General features: G+C 39.6%; 1 protein-coding gene across 1 annotated transcript in view; it reads left to right on the forward strand.

The window, feature by feature from the left end:
- The first annotated feature begins 802 nt into the window (after positions 1 to 802).
- Positions 803 to 16,164, forward strand: part of SDHAF3 (succinate dehydrogenase complex assembly factor 3) — a 77,401-nt gene continuing 62,039 nt past the window's right edge. The window contains exon 1 of the mRNA XM_033193058.1: positions 803 to 1,068. Coding sequence (XP_033048949.1) covers positions 895 to 1,068 — 174 coding nt within the window. The 5' untranslated portion in view covers positions 803 to 894. The remainder of the gene's footprint in view (positions 1,069 to 16,164) is intronic.

Here is a 16,164-nt window from a genome sequence, read left to right on the forward strand (position 1 = left end):
TTAAATCACTTGCAGAGTAACATATAAAAAAAAGAAACACATGAAGGAAGGATAAAGGAAAGGTCTGCATGAAGTGTAGTGATCTAGATTGGTGGCCAGAAATACAACTGTGATCTTATTTTCAGTTCATGGCTACACAAGAGCAACACCGATCAGCCTAAATTGGTCAGGGAAACAGAGGAAGTTTTGTCCTGAAAATGTAGCTCACTGTTCAGCTTGTAAAAAAATAAAATAAAGGTTAACTGTCATTATTCTCACTGTTATTGCTTGATTCCACTTTTCAAGGGCTAACCACTTGTCTTGGCTTCTCTTTCACCCATCATCTGCTATTTTTGAGCATTGATTATCCAATGCTTTGTGGACCCTTTCTACTCTCTTTTGGCTCAATTAATTCCTTTTTTAATTAATTCATTGGCAGAATGTTTTCTCACATTTCCACAAGTGTTGGCTCTTGAAAGAGGTATTTATTACACATGTTCCTTGACTCCAAAGGAAACGAGAAAAAAACAAACTGGAACAAGAAATTTGGTAGGAGGAACAGAAACGAAGTTGCATGAAAAAGACAGTGGAGTGGGACTGAGAAGTGACAACTGCCCACGACTGACCTCCCTCTTTCAAGGTCTGTGTTGCCAGGACGCTGCCCAGAAGAAGCCACAACGAGGCGCAGGCGCGATTCCACGAGGGCCACGCCCCTCCTAGAGAAGGACCGACCCGTTTTCCGCCCGCATCGGAGCTTGGGTTTCCGGAAGGACCTGATTCCGGAAGGGACCAAACCGGATAGAGGTCGCGCGCCCTCTTTCGTCTGCCTTCCGGTTCACTAATAAGCGATTTCGCAAAGGGCTGGAACGGCTCGTCCCTCTGCGCAGGCGCAGTCGTCGCTTGACCCGCGGCGCTATGCCGGGGCGGCACGTTTTTCGAGTCCGGGCATTGTACAAGCGCGTCTTGCAGCTGCACCGTGTTCTGCCTCCGGACCTCAAAGCCCTGGGCGACCAGTACGTGAAAGACGAATTTAGGAGACATAAGATCGTTGGTTCTGACGAGGCCCAGCGTTTCTTGCAGGAATGGGAGGCAAGTGACGCCCCCTTTTCTCTGCCCAAGACCTTTGGGGTCCCTCGGTGTCCAGGTTTCTCGTTCCAGTCCCCCATGCGGGGTTAAACAGAGCAGCAACCTGTTCTGTTTGAATTAAACAGCGTAATGCTGTTCGATAACACTTTCCAAAATTTCTCCCACGGGTGTCTCACTGGAGCATATCCTGTTACTTCAGCGTCCCCAATTCAGCTCAACTTTTCAGCTCCTGCAGATGCCAGGTGCTGGAAGGGTGAGGATAGGAGGTCACAAAAATGAGCAAGTCGTCGTTAAGTGCTCAAAGACTTCAGGAGCTTTTTGTTCTTTTAAGTGCCTTTGCACATAGTAAGCGCCCATTAATAAATTAGTGCTTCTCTTATTAGTTTTCAAATTTAAAGGCTTATTTCCGTAACTTATTATTTCTTTAATCTCAGCTGTTTTGGTTTGGTTTAAATAATTTTCTCACTTGGCTGATATAGAAATCAGTAACATGAAAAAGACCATAGATTACAAAAGGCAGGAGATTACAAACTGTGAAGGAGAAAAATGCGGGTGCCAGTTAAGTCAGGTGAAAGTTGTTTCCTCCGGGGCTCAAGTCAGTGTTACATCGCCCTGCACCATTGCGGTAAATGTTAAACAGACACATGCATTAGCAATAAGTCGTTTGACTTTTTTTTTGGTATTTTTGAGTGAAGGACAAAAGATATTCAGAGTATTTCGTGGGGCTCGGGGCCCTGCAGGATTGCCCCAAGTTTTCATTTGCAAATGTAAAGAAATGAATGGAATTAGAGATTGGAATGACAGCTCAGATATTTGAAAGCATGAGTTGGAGCTGGTATGAAAATAGAGGTAAGCGATTCTTCGGCCTAAAAAGTTGAAGGGGAGTTGACTAAAGTCTGCTTTTTTAAAAAAAATCAAAAGAATGGTTAGGGTGAGCACAAAATTTGCACTGATTTCCAGAATTCTTATTTGAATAATTATTGAAGCTTTTAAGAGCGACATTTAGAACAATCGGGAAATTTAGAACTTTCTTGAAAATCATGGTGTATTTGATGTAATTCGCTTGCCTGAAGCCAAGGAAGTTGAAGCTTTTCAGGTACAGAGCACTTTATTTTAATAAGGTAATTTGGTTTTGGAGCCTGAAGAACTGGATTCAGATTCAGTCTCTGACATTTATTAATATTAAGTGTCAATCACTTAATTTTTCTGGTCTTATTTTCTCATCTATAAAATAATAAGTGTTTATGCATCTCAAAATTTACGTATGTAAATGTATTTACAAGCACTTGTTTATTGCTAATTGTTACGAAGCTATAAGATACTGTATTAAAGTATTTTACATCTTCTAAGGTAGGTCATTTTGTGGCCGTACAGGAAGGAGAGTAGCTCTCTGTTGGGAGGAAATAAGGTTTTTTTGAGAAGTCTTAAAATGTAAGCACTTGGAAGCCTTTTAGGGAAAAAGTAGGAAAGAGTAGCAACTCAGAAAAAAATTTGATAAATAGGTTGTAGGAGAGAAAGAGGGTATAAAAAAGAACTGCATAAATAAAAAATGTGTTAGTTGACCTAGTAGGCTTGGTAACTGGAATTGAGCTTTTTAAAACTCTTGGAATAATTTTAAACATACAGGAGAGTTAGAAAGACAGTACAGAGTTCCCTACATCCTGTTTCCCCCTATGTTAGCATCTTACATTATCAGGGTACAGTGATCAAAAGCAAGAAATTAACATTGCTACAATATGCTGTTAACTACAGGCTTTATTTACAATTTGCCAGCCCTTTCACTAATGTCCTTTTTCTGTTCCAGGATCCAATGGGGATTCTACAATGCATTTAGTCATTCTTTTTCCTTAATCTCCATTCTGTGAGAGTTCCTCGTCTTCAAGACTATCTTTCATTACCTTGATAATTTTTTGAAAAGTACTGGTCTGTTAACTTTGTGGAATGCCTCTCAATTTGGGTTTGTCTGATGTTTTCTCATGGTTTAATTGATGTTACGCATTACTGAGAATACCACAGGGGCTGAAGTGTTCTTCTCAACACTTAATGTCAGAGGTCATGTGATATTAACATGACTTCTTACTGGTAACGATAACTGTGATCACTTGGTTAAAGTAATAGTCCGCCTGGTATCTCTACTGTAAACTTACTATTTCCCTTTTGAAATTAATACATATCTGGGGGTAGGTACTCTCAGGCTTTCAGATGACTACTAATCTTAGCATTCATTGATGGGTTTTGCCATTGGGTTCCCTCATTCCTTTTGGACTTATTAGTTGACATACGTCTGTAGAGAACAGTTTTCCTGTCTTCCCGGACCATTGTTGATCTACTGGAATTAATGAATTGGCAGCTGGGTAAAGAGAAATTTAAACATAGTGATCTCTTTGGATAACATAATTATCACAGTTGCAAGGCAGCTTAACCTAAGCCTGGGAGTTAGACGTGGTAGGTTGGATCCTACCAAGAAAGATACTTGAAGAACTAGTCTTTTTTCAAGAGTAGGGCTAGAGAAGAGCTAATGATTGGAGGGGGAAAAAAACCTGGCTAGAAAAGTTTTATCACCAGAGAGTAATATATTTAAGACTTCCAAGTCTTTTTTTCCCCCACATGTTCTTCAAAACATCTAATTTATGACTGTTATACTAGATACTGCTAGATATGACATGGATTTGTATGCCTTTATTTTTCAGTTAGTGCTTATTACAAACTTGGCACCTGTTGTTTGAATATTACTTAATGGTTACGTTTACATCAAACTAAGAGTAACTGTTGTGGATTTCTAACTTTATACGTTATGTAGAGTCTGGTCTACACAATCCCAATCCCTCACACATATCTCAACTTAATTGTGAACTTGAATGGATTCTGAATTTGTTTTACATCAGTGGGCAACGTTGGGTAAGTTACCACTGAAGAAAAGAAAGGGATCAAGAACACTAGAGGCCCCGTATTTGGAAGAGAGTTCTCTAGTTCCTTTCATTTGTGATCCTGGAAAACTGGCAATATAATAGTAGAGAGAATTCAGCTGGGGGAAGTTTTTGTTCAAGGACCAACTGGGGCAACGTGGAAGGAAAGTATTTTAAGTATATAAATGTAAAAGCATGTTTACAGAGTAAATAGTGAATTTGTATAATTTCTCTCCATAAGAGAAAAAATAAAGTTCAGGAAGAGTTTTTGGGAATCTATTCAGGGAGAGTGTACGATAACTGGTTTGTAAAATGTGCATTGTAATCTCAACTCTTAGGAGGTAACTATTAGAAGTGAAATTGAGACTCCATAGATCAGGGGTCTTACTATGGCATTTTAAAAGTTCTGACTGCTCAATTTTGAGGAATAGTTGATTTAAGTAAGGCTTTCTATTTTTCTCTCTGTGCCTACCACTTATTTTCTAGGAAATCAGAATAAGCATTGAAGATTAAATAGATAAAACATGTTGGTGAGAGAATATGAAACAAAGAGCACGCAAGAGTGTGCTCTCAGGAGCTACCTGAAGAGACTTCATGTGTTTAATTTTTCTTTTTCTGTCCCGTTTATTTTTCTCAGTTGCCTCTTGCCTAGTTCCTGTTGTTTTTCTTAAGTACCTGTTTTGTTCTGTGTCTGTTGGGGAATGTTTTTTAAGTGTTTTGTTTCTAGAAAAAGGCATAAACATTTTTCAGATAGTTTTGATCAATTGCTATTTCCAGACAATGTGCTAGGCATTTAGGACACAAAAATGAATAATAAATGTATTTTTACTTTCACAGTGTTCAAAGTTTAGTAGAAAAGGATAGACAATTGTAATATAGTATGAAAGAGAGTCTATTAAATGCTGTGGGATCAAGGAGGAATGGAGGAAGTCGAAAGCTATACAAGATGGTTAAGTCTTGAGTAGGTCAAATTTACCATGTCAAAAAGAGAACCTTTTAGAAAGAGGGAATAACATATGCAGAGGCATCGAGGTAAGAAACAGTATGACTTTTTTCCAGGAACTGCAGTATTGTGTTTGGGATTTAGTGTTTTACATGGAAGATGAGGAAGAAATAAAGCTAAAGAGGTGGCAGGAGACAGGATATTCTCCTAAGGGTTTTAAGTTTTTATTTTGAATCATTGAAAGCTTCTTAAATGGTGGAAATGATATAAATTGTATTCTAGAAAGATGATGTTGGCAGCAACATAGAGGAATAATTGAAGTAAAAGCCAGATTGAAAGTAGGGAGAACTGTTAGTAGATGGATGTAGTAATCCCAGTCTCAAATAGGTATATGCCTAAACCAAGACAGAGGCCTTGAAAATGGAGGATATAGATGTATGAAATTTTTTTTTTTTTCCTTTTAAAGTAGATTGGAACTTGACTTGTTGACTAATACAGTATTAGTGAAGGAGAAGAAAACAGAATGGATAACTCTCAGGTTTGGAGCATGATACCAGTAACCAGAATAGTCATATAGGAGGAACAGATTGGGAATGAGTTCAATTTGGTGTGCTTTGTGCTAAACATTCTCATGGAACAGTTACGTGAAGATGTTTAGAGAGATATATGTTGGTATGATACTCAGGAGACAGATTGTGGCTGGAGATACAGATTTGGAAGTTACTACCTGTAGTTGGTGGACCAAAGATGTGGGTGGAAGTGCCCCTTTTGGTTATAGTGTTGGGGAAGTTGGTCAAAGATAGAACATTAACATTTAGGAGTTAAGAGAATGAAAGTAGTCATATAGTGCTAGAATTTTTCTTTTTTATCTTTTATCTTTTTTTTTTCCATCTATATTTGTTCCTAGTTACTGCTACAAAGGAAGTACTTTTTTGCTTTTTTAAATTTTATTTTAAGTTCTGGGATACATGTGCTGAACGTGCAGGTTTGTTACATAGGTATACATGTACGATGGTGGTTTACTATACCTATCAACCCATCATGTGGGTTTTAAGCCCTGCATGCATTTGATATTTGTCCTAATGCTCCTACCTCCTCTTTTCCCCCACCCCCTGAAAGGCCTGGGTGTGTGATGTTCCCCTCCCTGTATCCATGTGTTCTCGTTGTTCAATTCTCACTTATGAGTGAGAACATGCGGTGTTAGTTTTCTGTTCTTGTATTAGTTTGCTGAGGATGATGGTTTCCAGCTTCATCCATGTCCCAGCAAAGGACATAAACTCATGCTTTTTTATGGCTGCATAGTATTCCATGATGTATATGTTCCACATTTTCTCTATCCAGCCTATCATTGATGGGCATTTGGGTTGGTTGCAAGTCTTTGCTATTGTAAATAGTGCTGCAGTAAACATATATGTGCATGTGTCTTTATAGTAGAATGATTTATAATCCTTTGGGTATATACCCAGTAGTGGAATTGCTGGGTCAAATGGTATTTCCGGTTCCAGATCCTTGAGGAATCACCACACTGTCTTCCACAATGGTTGAAGTAATTTACGCTCCCACCAGCAGTGTAAAAGTGTTTATATTTCTCCACATTCTCTCCAGCATCTGTTGTTTCCTGACTTTTTAATGACTGCCATTCTTTTTTTTGTTTTGTTTTGTTTTTTTGAGACGGAGTCTCGCTCTGTCACCCAGGCTGGAGTGCTGTGGCCGGATCTCAGCTCACTGCAAGCTCCATCTCCTGGGTTCACGCCATTCTCCTGCCTCAGCCTCCCGGGTAGCTGGGACTACAGGCGCCGCCACGTCACCCGGCTAGTTTTTTGTAGTTTTTAGTAGAGACGGGGTTTCACCGTGTTAGCCAGGATGGTCTCGATCTCCTGACCTCATGATCCGCCCGTCTCGGCCTCCCAAAGTGCTGGGATTACAGGCTTGAGCCACCGCGCCCGGCCAATGACTGCCATTCTAATTGGCATGAGATGGTATATCATTGTGGTTTTGATTTGCATTTCTCTAATGACCAGTGATGATGAGCTTTTTTTCATGTTTGTTGGCAGCATAAATGTCTTTTTTTTTGTGTGTGTGAAGTGTGTGTTCATATCCTTTGCCCACTTTTTGATGGTTTTTTTTTCTTGTAAATTTAAGTTCCTTTTGTAGATTCAGTATATTAGCCCTTTGTCAGATGGATATATTGCAAAAATTTTCTCCCATTCTGTAGGTTGCCTATTCACTCTGATGATAGTTTCTTTTGCTGAGCAGAAGCTCTTTAAGTAGATCCCATTTGTCAGTTTTGGTTTTTGTTACCATTGCTTTTGGTGTTTTAATCATGAAGTCTTTGCCCATGCCTGTGTCCTGAATGGTATTGCCTAGGTTTTCTTCTAGGGTTTTTTGATTTTAGGTTTTACATTTTAGTCTTTAATCCATCTTGAGTTGGTCGTAAGGCGTAAGGAAGGGGTCCAGTTTCTGTTTTCTGCATATGGCTAGCCAGTTTTCCCAGCACCATTTATTAAATAGGGAATCCTTCCCCCATTGCATGTTTTTGTCAGGTTTGTCAAAGATGAGATGGTTGTAGATGTGTGGTGTTATTTCTGAGGCCTCTGTTTTGTTCCATTCATCTATATGTCTGTTTTGGTACCAGTACCAAGCTCTTTTAGCCTTGTAGTGTAGTTTGAAGTCAGGTAGCGTGATGCCTTCAGGCTTGTTATTTTTGCTTAGGATTGTTTTGGCTATGTGGGCTCTTTCTTGGTTCCATATGAAATTTAAAGTAATTTTTTTTCTAGTTATATGAAGAAAGTCAATGGTAGCTTGATGGGAATAGCATTGAATGTATAAATTACTTTCAGCAGTATGGCCATTTTCACAATATTGATTATTCCAATCCATGAGCATGGAAGGTTTTTCCATTTGTTTTCTCTCTTACTTCTTTGAGCAGTGGTTTGTAGTTCTCCTTGAAGAGGTCCTTTGTGTCTCTTGTTTGTATTCCTAGGTATTTTATTTTCTTTGTAGCAATTGTGAATGGGAGTTCACTCCTGATTTGGCTCCCTGCTTATCTATTATTGGTGTATAGGAATGCTTGCAATTTTTGCACGTTGATTTCATATCCTGAGACTTTGCTAAAGTTGTTTATCAGCTTAAGGAGTTTTTGGGCTGAGATGGGATTTTCTAAATATACAATCATATCATTTACAAACAGACAATTTGACTTCCTCTCTTCCTATTTGGATACCCTTTATTTCTTTCTTTTGTTTGATTGCTCTGGCCAGAACTTCCAATACTACGTTGAATAGGAGTGGTGAGAGAGGTCATCGTTGTCTAGTACTGGTTTTCAAAGGGAATGCTTTATCATTTTTATTGTGTCTATTTGATTCTTCTCTTCTTCTTTGTTAGTCTGGTCAGCAGTCTATTTAATTAGTCTTTTCAAAAAATCAGCTCCAATTCATTGATTTTTTTTGAAGGGTTTTTCAGGTCTCTGTCTCCTTCAGTTCTGCTCTGATCTTAGTTATTTCTTGTCTTCTGCTAGCTTTTGAATTTGTTTGCTGTTGCTTCTCTAGTTCTTTTCATTGTGACAGTAGGGTGTTGATTTTAGGTCTTTCCCACTTTCTGATGTGGGCATTTAGTGCTATAAATTTCCCTCTAAACACTGCTTTAGCTGTGTCCCAGAGATTCCGGCACATTGTCTCCTTGTTCTCGTGGTTTCAAAGAAACCACTTTCAGGAACCTCAGTCAATCATAGTCTTGGTCTTGTCACATAGTCCCATATATTTCTTGAAGTCTTTGTTCATTCCTTTTCATTCTTTTTTCTCTAATATCGTCTCCACGCCTTATTTCAGTAAGTTGATCTTCAGTCTCTGATATCCTTTCTTACTCTTTATCGATTTGGCTCTTGATACTTGTGTATGCTTCATGAAGTTTTCGTGCTGTGTTTTTCATCTCCATCAGGTCATTTATGTTCTTCTCCAAACTGGTTGCTTTAGTTAGCAGTTCCTGTAACCTTTTGTCAGAGTTCTTAGCTTCCTTGCATTGGGTTAGAACATGCTCCTTTAGCCTAGAGGAGTTTGTTATTACCCACCTTCTGAAGCCTACTTATGTCAATTCATCAAAGTCATTCTCCATTCAGTTTTGTGTCCTTGCTGGAGAGGAGTTGCGATCGTTTGGAGGAGAAGAGGCATTCTGGTTTTTGAAATTTTCAGCATTTTTGTGCTGGTGTTTCCTCATCTTCATGGATTTACTTTGGATGGGGTTTTGTGTGAGGGTCTTTTTTGTTGATGTTCATGTTGCTGCCTTCTGTTTGTTAGTTTTTCTTCTAACAGGCCCCTCTTCTGCAGGTCTGCTGCAGTTTGCTGGAGGTCTACTCCAGACCCTATTTGCCTGGGTAAAACCAGCAGAGGTTGCAGAACAGCGAAGATTGCTGCCTGCTCCTTTCTCCTGAAGCTTCGTCCCAGAGGGGCACCAGCCTGATGCCAGCCAGAGCTCTCTTGTATGAGGTGTCTGTCAACCCTTGTTGGGAGGACTCTTCCAGTCAGGAGGCATGGAGGTCAGGGACCCAGTTGAGGAGGCAGTTTGTCCCTTAGTGGAGCTCAAACACCATCCTGGGAAAGCCCTCCTTGTCTGCATCCACTGCTCTCTTCAGAGCCGGCAGGCAGGAACGTTTAAGTCTGCTGAAGCTGTGCCCACAGGTGCTGCTTCCCCCAGGTGCTCTATCCCAGGGAGATGGGAGGTTTATCTGTAAGCCCCTGACTGGGGCTGCTGTCTTTCTTTCAGAGATGCCCTGCCCAGAGAGGAGGAATCTAGAGAGGCAGTCTGGCCACAGCCGCTTTGTTGCATTATGTTGAGTTCCTCCCAGTCCTTAGTACTGTCAGAGGAAAAGAGCCTACTTAAGCCTCAGTAATGGTGGATGCCCCTCCCCCCACCAAGCTCTGTTGGCCCAGGTCAACTTCAGACTTGTGCTGGCAGCGAGAATTTCAAGCCAGTGGTTCTTAGCTTGCTGGCCTTCATGGGAGTGGGACCTACTGAGCGAGACCACTTGGTTCCCTGGCTTCAGCCCCCTTTCCAGGCGAGTGAACGGTTCTGTCTCGCCCGGATTCCAGGCACCACTGGAGTACGGAAATAAAAAAACAAACCTGCAGCTAACTCGGTGTCTGCCTGAATAGTCGCCCAGCTTTGAGCTTGAAACCCAGGGCCTTGGTGGTGTAGGCACACGAGGGAATCTCCTAGTCTTCAGATTACAAAAAACCATGGGAAAAGCATAGTATCTGGGTCGGATAGCACAGTCCCTCATGGCTTCCCTTGACTGGGAAAGAGAGCCCCCTCACTTCTCCCCGCTCTTTGCACTTCCCTGGTGAGGCAACACCCCACCCTGCTTCTGCTTGCCCTACACACATGGGCTGCACCCACTGCCTAACCAGTCCCAGTGAGATGATTTCTACATTTCTACATTAGTTGGAAATGTAGAAATCACCTGCCTTCTGTGTTGGTCTCACTTGGAGCTGCCAACCGGAGCTGTACCTATTTGGCCATCTTGCCACATCCAAGAGAATCCATTTTCTTTTTCTTCCCTTCAAGTAAAGACAATGATCCCGGTATCATGGACTGACTGTAACTGCTCTTACTTGATTATGTTCAATTCTTTATATTTGTGTGATAATTTAGATATCATAACATTTTCTTTCTCATTTTATTTTGTCGCATTTGTTCGACAGGAGGAAATGCTTCAGACTTCAGGTAGCCATTCCTTTGTAACTCTCATGGGGTGTCTTTTTCTTATATATGATTTTGAAGTGGATCATCATTTGTATGTATGTATCACACATACAAATGTATTATTAAGTGGCATGTCACCTATATTTAGAGTTTTCTTAATATAATTAGGATTGGATGGATATTTGGCTAGTTTTTATAAATGTACGCTTCTCTTACCTAATTTGTGGACCTCATTTTGTTGCTTTTGAACATCTTGATTTATAGTTTTAGCTTGCAGGAAAAAAGGAATGAATTGCTTCTCTGTTTAGTGAATGGATTGGATGTGTCAGGGATATGTCTCTCAAGTATGAGTGGGTCATTTGGGTCTCAGTCAAATTGTTAATTCTGCATTTTACTCGTCGGTGTTTTTGTGATGGTTTATTCAATGGTGATTTGTCACACATACATGTTTTCTACATCAAGTTTTTTTTCTTTGTGAAAGGCTGAGTCTCCCTCTGTGGCCAAGACTGGAGTGCAGTGGCACTGTGTGGGCTCACTGAACCCTCCTTCTCCTGGGTTCAAGCAGTTCTCCTGCCTCAGCCTCCTGAGTAGCTGGGATTACAGGCATCCACCACCATACCCAGCTAGTTTTTATATTTTTAGTAAAGACGAGGTTTCACACACTGTAACGCCCCCTTTGGGGCTACACAGTTGCTGGCATCTCCAAGTTTTCAGGCACCACTGCCTTCCCCTCATCCTGATGCTGGCACCCAAGGTGAAAGCCACTGTAGTATGCCTGGTCCAGCCACAGCCTCGCACGAAGCCAGTGCCTGGAGCTGCCCACCCCACCACAGCAGCCGGCACACCTGGCTGTGCACCATGGCTGGATCCCACACTCGCTTGTTCACGTATCCCTTGCTGCTCTGTGCCTGGCTCGCCCTCAGTAGACATGGGATCCAGGCTGGCAGCGTGAACCGAGTGTAGCCTGCCAGCCTGGGTGGGCAGAGCAAGCCTAGTGGCCAGCTCAGAACTAAGTGAGGCCTGGGCAGGGGTGCTACCCGCCAGAGAAGATTTCCGGCTGGCAATAGGACACTAGAAAAATCCTGCATCAATATCAAACAAGTCATTTTACTTCCATAGGCCTTAGTTTCTTCATCTTTAACATGAAAGGATTTCCAAGTAAAGATGGCAGACTGGGGATATCACAAGAGCTTATTTTTTATCTCCTCTCCCTTCCAAAGCCAGACTAAACTAGTAGTAAAGCAATTTTTAAAAGGAATAATCCATAATGACTAGAGAACAAGAATGGAGCCAGCCATTAGCAGCCAAGCTATTTCAACAGATTTTCTGAAGATGGAAAGCAGAAGAACAGTGTAAATAATGAAGCAAAGCAGACAGAGGAGGCCACAGTTCAGAATACAGAGAATACACCTAAAGAGATAGCCAAGCTGCCAAAACCAAGTGAACTCAAACACCAGGTTAGGTAGGAAATCAGGAGCGGGAAGCAAATACAGGCAAGATTAACCCTAAAACTAATTTCCCAATCAACAAGCCTATCTATATGTATAGTTCTTGGTTAGTTTCTTATTGCTTTATTCATAAATGTGGACAGATAACCAAAATTCTCGAGACATTTGAAACATGAAAGAGACCAAAATAAAACAAAAAATGTCCCCAGAGGAGATACACAGAAAAGAGGACATTGCTTTTTATTATAAGCCCTTCTACACTGTTAGCCTGAAGTGCTAATTGCCTGATATTTCTATTTGAAAGATTGTTTTCAGTAATGAGATGAGAATGGAAATTGCTGGGCTGTAACTGTTAAACTTTCTTAATAATCAGGCACACACTCTTTTTTGAAAGGTTTCTTTGGGCCTTAGTTGTCTCAAGAGGGAAAATAATATTTTGCCTCTGAATTAGGGATGGACCAAAAGTTCCTTTTTACTAAACTCTTAAGATGTGATTATGTTATGAGGTGAGTTAAACTATTGAATCAAATGGCTTGGTTAAAGTATAAAGACAAATAGAATGTTTAGGATTAATATGTGATTGGCCACATTAATATGAAAAGAACTTATTTAGCTCAATAGGAAAAAACTTAAAGCTTTACTAAAAGAAATGGGCAAAAGAGACTCTTAGAGGTCATTCTGTGGTTTATGTACAAAGATGTTAAATTGCTGTGTTGCATATCTATAGTAAAGTGAGAATTTTAAATGACTGTAAATATCCAATGATAGAATAATGAAATTATAGCCACATGATGGATGGGTTAGTATGCAGTTATTAGAAATGGTGTTTCAGAAGAACTAATAACATGGAAAAACTGTAACGTAATTTCATATAAACTTTATCTTTGGATGATAAGATTAAGAATGATTGTAATTTTCTTCTGTGTACCTCAGATTTTCTTGATTCTCTGCAAATATCAGGTGTTACTTTAGTAATTATAAGAAAGTTATTAAGGACAATTTTTAAAATGCACTGAATATAGTTAATATTTTTACCAGTCGTATTTCACAGAGGACTTGAGGCAGACATGCTCAGTGAGTCAGCTACTAGCACCTTATATATACATTTCCTAATTTTGCTTTTAAAATTTTGTAGGTTCAACTCAGACTTCTTCATGTTTAATAAATGCTAATGTCATCTATATATTTTGTATGATTTCTTGTTGAGTTTTCTAAGTGAAATAAATGAAAATCTAAATGTGTAGATTCAAAATTTATCTAAATATTTCTTTTTTACTTAACCATTAGAAAAAATATTTGGAATCTTTAGGACTCTAAACCGAGATCAGAAAATCATCATGATTATCTATTTGGTACCTGTCATCAGTGTCATCTATCTGGTCTAGTATTATGTCTTGTTAAGCAACGTGAAGAATCTTACGTTTAATTTCTTAGAGATCATACTTAAATATTCAATGATTTTCCACTAACTTAATTTGATAAAAATTAAGTTACCAGGTAGTAACTGTATTCTATTTTAATTTTTTACCTTTTTCCCCTATGTTTTGTGGAAGGTGAATGAAGGCTGTCAGTGAGGTAGGATTGAGAGGGGATATAGATTAACTGTTGGTTTGTCTTCTGACACATCAGTCAGGGAGGGTGGAAGACAAACAGGCTTCCCTTGGCTTAGAAATCAGAAGGCTTCAGAAAGAGATTCTAGGTAGGTATGTGCCACCTTGATTGTGATCATATAGGGTCTGGTAATTGATCTTGTAGTCTGGAGTTGGGCTTTACCAACATAACCAGAAATGATCAGATTCTTGGCAGCAGACTCACATTACTTAAATTTATATAACATTGAAGTATAAAGAAGAATACTGATTTATTTTTTCTGCTGCTAGGGGACTGGGGGCTAGTGAAGAGGGCTCTCATTTCCAGGAGTTAGAATATTTATATTTACTTCCAGGGGTAGGGGGGACACCTTTTCAGATATGTCTCAGAATCACGTATTTGTTTAGATTTTAGAAAGTGAAGAAATAGTATTTAGTGAATTTTAAGAAACATCGAGTGGGATCTAGGGTGGTACTGTAATCAAATACATTAGTATATCTGCAGAAAAAATTTGAATATTCACAGTAAGTGGAGTAAATAAAGACTTCATGTACATTTATGTCAGGATTTGCTGCCAGATAAGTTCTGAAAGAGCTTTTGTTTTTAAGAACTTCTTTGACTTCAGGGAATTGTGGACCTCTATTAAGCTTTCTGGAAAACTGAATTAGTGTTTAGAAGGTTGCCTGGTAAACATGGAATTAAAATGACAGGGAGTGGGTAGGCATGAGAGCTTTTTTCATCAGGCCTCACTGTGTCTGCAGTAGAAAACATCCCTTTAGTGATTATTTTTGTGGGTTCTACAGCTTCATTGCCCTTTTTTCCTGAACAGTACTGAATGCATATTATAAGTTTGCCCTCAGTCCTTTATTTTTATGTTAACCACCTTCTTTCTGTTGAAGTATCATTGTTACTCTTACACATGTTAATGGATTAAACTACTTCTTGCTTTTTTTTCCTAGGCCCGAAAAATTTCAGATTCTTCTCTTTGTGTGTAAATTTAATTAGCTTAACCCCAGAGGAGGGAGAATGATATTTGCCTCACTTACAAGTTGTTGTTCTTTACTCCTAAGTCAGTGTAACTCAAAGCATTTCTAAAGTAAATTGCACTTTGCTTTCAGAGCTCTAAAACACTAAAATGTTCATGTTTTATTCAAAAAATTTAAAAATTATAGTATGGTTTATTTTCCTTTAAAAGACATTTCATTGTTATAAACACACAAAAACCTAAGACCAAAACCAGAGTATTATTGTACATATCAGAGGTTAAGTAGGAACGGTTTCTGGACTTTGGTGCAGTGACTCTTTACTGATGAAGAGGTCTATAGTTTGTTTAAAAACTATCCCACTTAAAAACAAATCCATACACTTTTCATGCAGCTGACTCCATGCCCCCTTTCCAAAGCTCAAAATGGCAGTAGATGATATAGCAAACACATACCTGCAGAAACAGCTACAGCAGCTACCTGGGTGAGATAGCTGCCAGCTGCAGCCTCAGCGGATCTGACTTCACAGCATATGCCTTGAATGTGGCCCCTCCAAAAAGTAACGTGTTTATTGCCTCACACTTCCAATCATAGGCCTCAAGAGTTTGTCTATGTGATTTATTTATTTTATAAGCTATAGATATATATAACTGATAACTGGATTACTGATGAATAACCAGAATGAACACCGTTTGAAAAGAAAAATGCTGTGAATATCATTAAATGCTTTTATAAGGCAAAGAGAAAGATGCATAGCGTGAAAAGAACTTCTTTTGTTTTTGAGGCAGAGTCTTGCTGTGTTGCCCAGGCTGGAGTGCAGTGGCATGATCTCGGCTCACTGCAACCTCCACCTCCCAGGTTCATGTGATTCTCCTGCCTCAGCCCTGCAAGTAGCTGGTATTACAAGTACCTGCCACCATGCCCGGCTAATTTTTGTATTTTTAGGAGACAGGGTTTCACCATGTTGGCCAGGCTGGTCTTGAATTCCTGACCTCAGATGACCCACCTGCCTTGGCCTCTCAAAGTGCTGGGATTACAAGTGTGAGCCACCTCACCCAGCTGAGAAGATGTTCTTACTTTAAAATGTTTGGAAATTTTTCCAAGTTTGATACAGTTTCTGGGTGCTTATAACACCCCTACTGTTTAATGTACATACTTTAGATTTTCAGAACACTTTTAGAAACTGCCATGTGATCATATTCTAATTTGTAATTAAATCTAGTAAGGGCAGAGACACATTCTCAGAGAGGTGTATTATGATGTTTTCCCTGCTCTGGAATTTACATGGAAAGAGATGCTCAGTTTTATTTCTTCTTCATATCCCCTTGCTTAAACCTTTCTTTCTCCTATCTGTCACCCTGTTCATCCTACTCCTCTTCTCCCCCGTCCCCCCAGGAACTTTTAGCTTTCTTCTTTGCACTGTCTAATTTTCCTGAAGTGGCTACATCCTTGTCATATTTCTCATTCAGCTTTACCCCCTTATTATTGTAAGGCTGCTTTTTGTTATCAGTAAGATTACTCTACATCATAGC

Source organism: Trachypithecus francoisi, unplaced genomic scaffold (assembly GCF_009764315.1).
Source record: "Trachypithecus francoisi isolate TF-2019V2 unplaced genomic scaffold, Tfra_2.0 Lachesis_group4, whole genome shotgun sequence".
NCBI lineage: Eukaryota > Metazoa > Chordata > Mammalia > Primates > Cercopithecidae > Trachypithecus > Trachypithecus francoisi.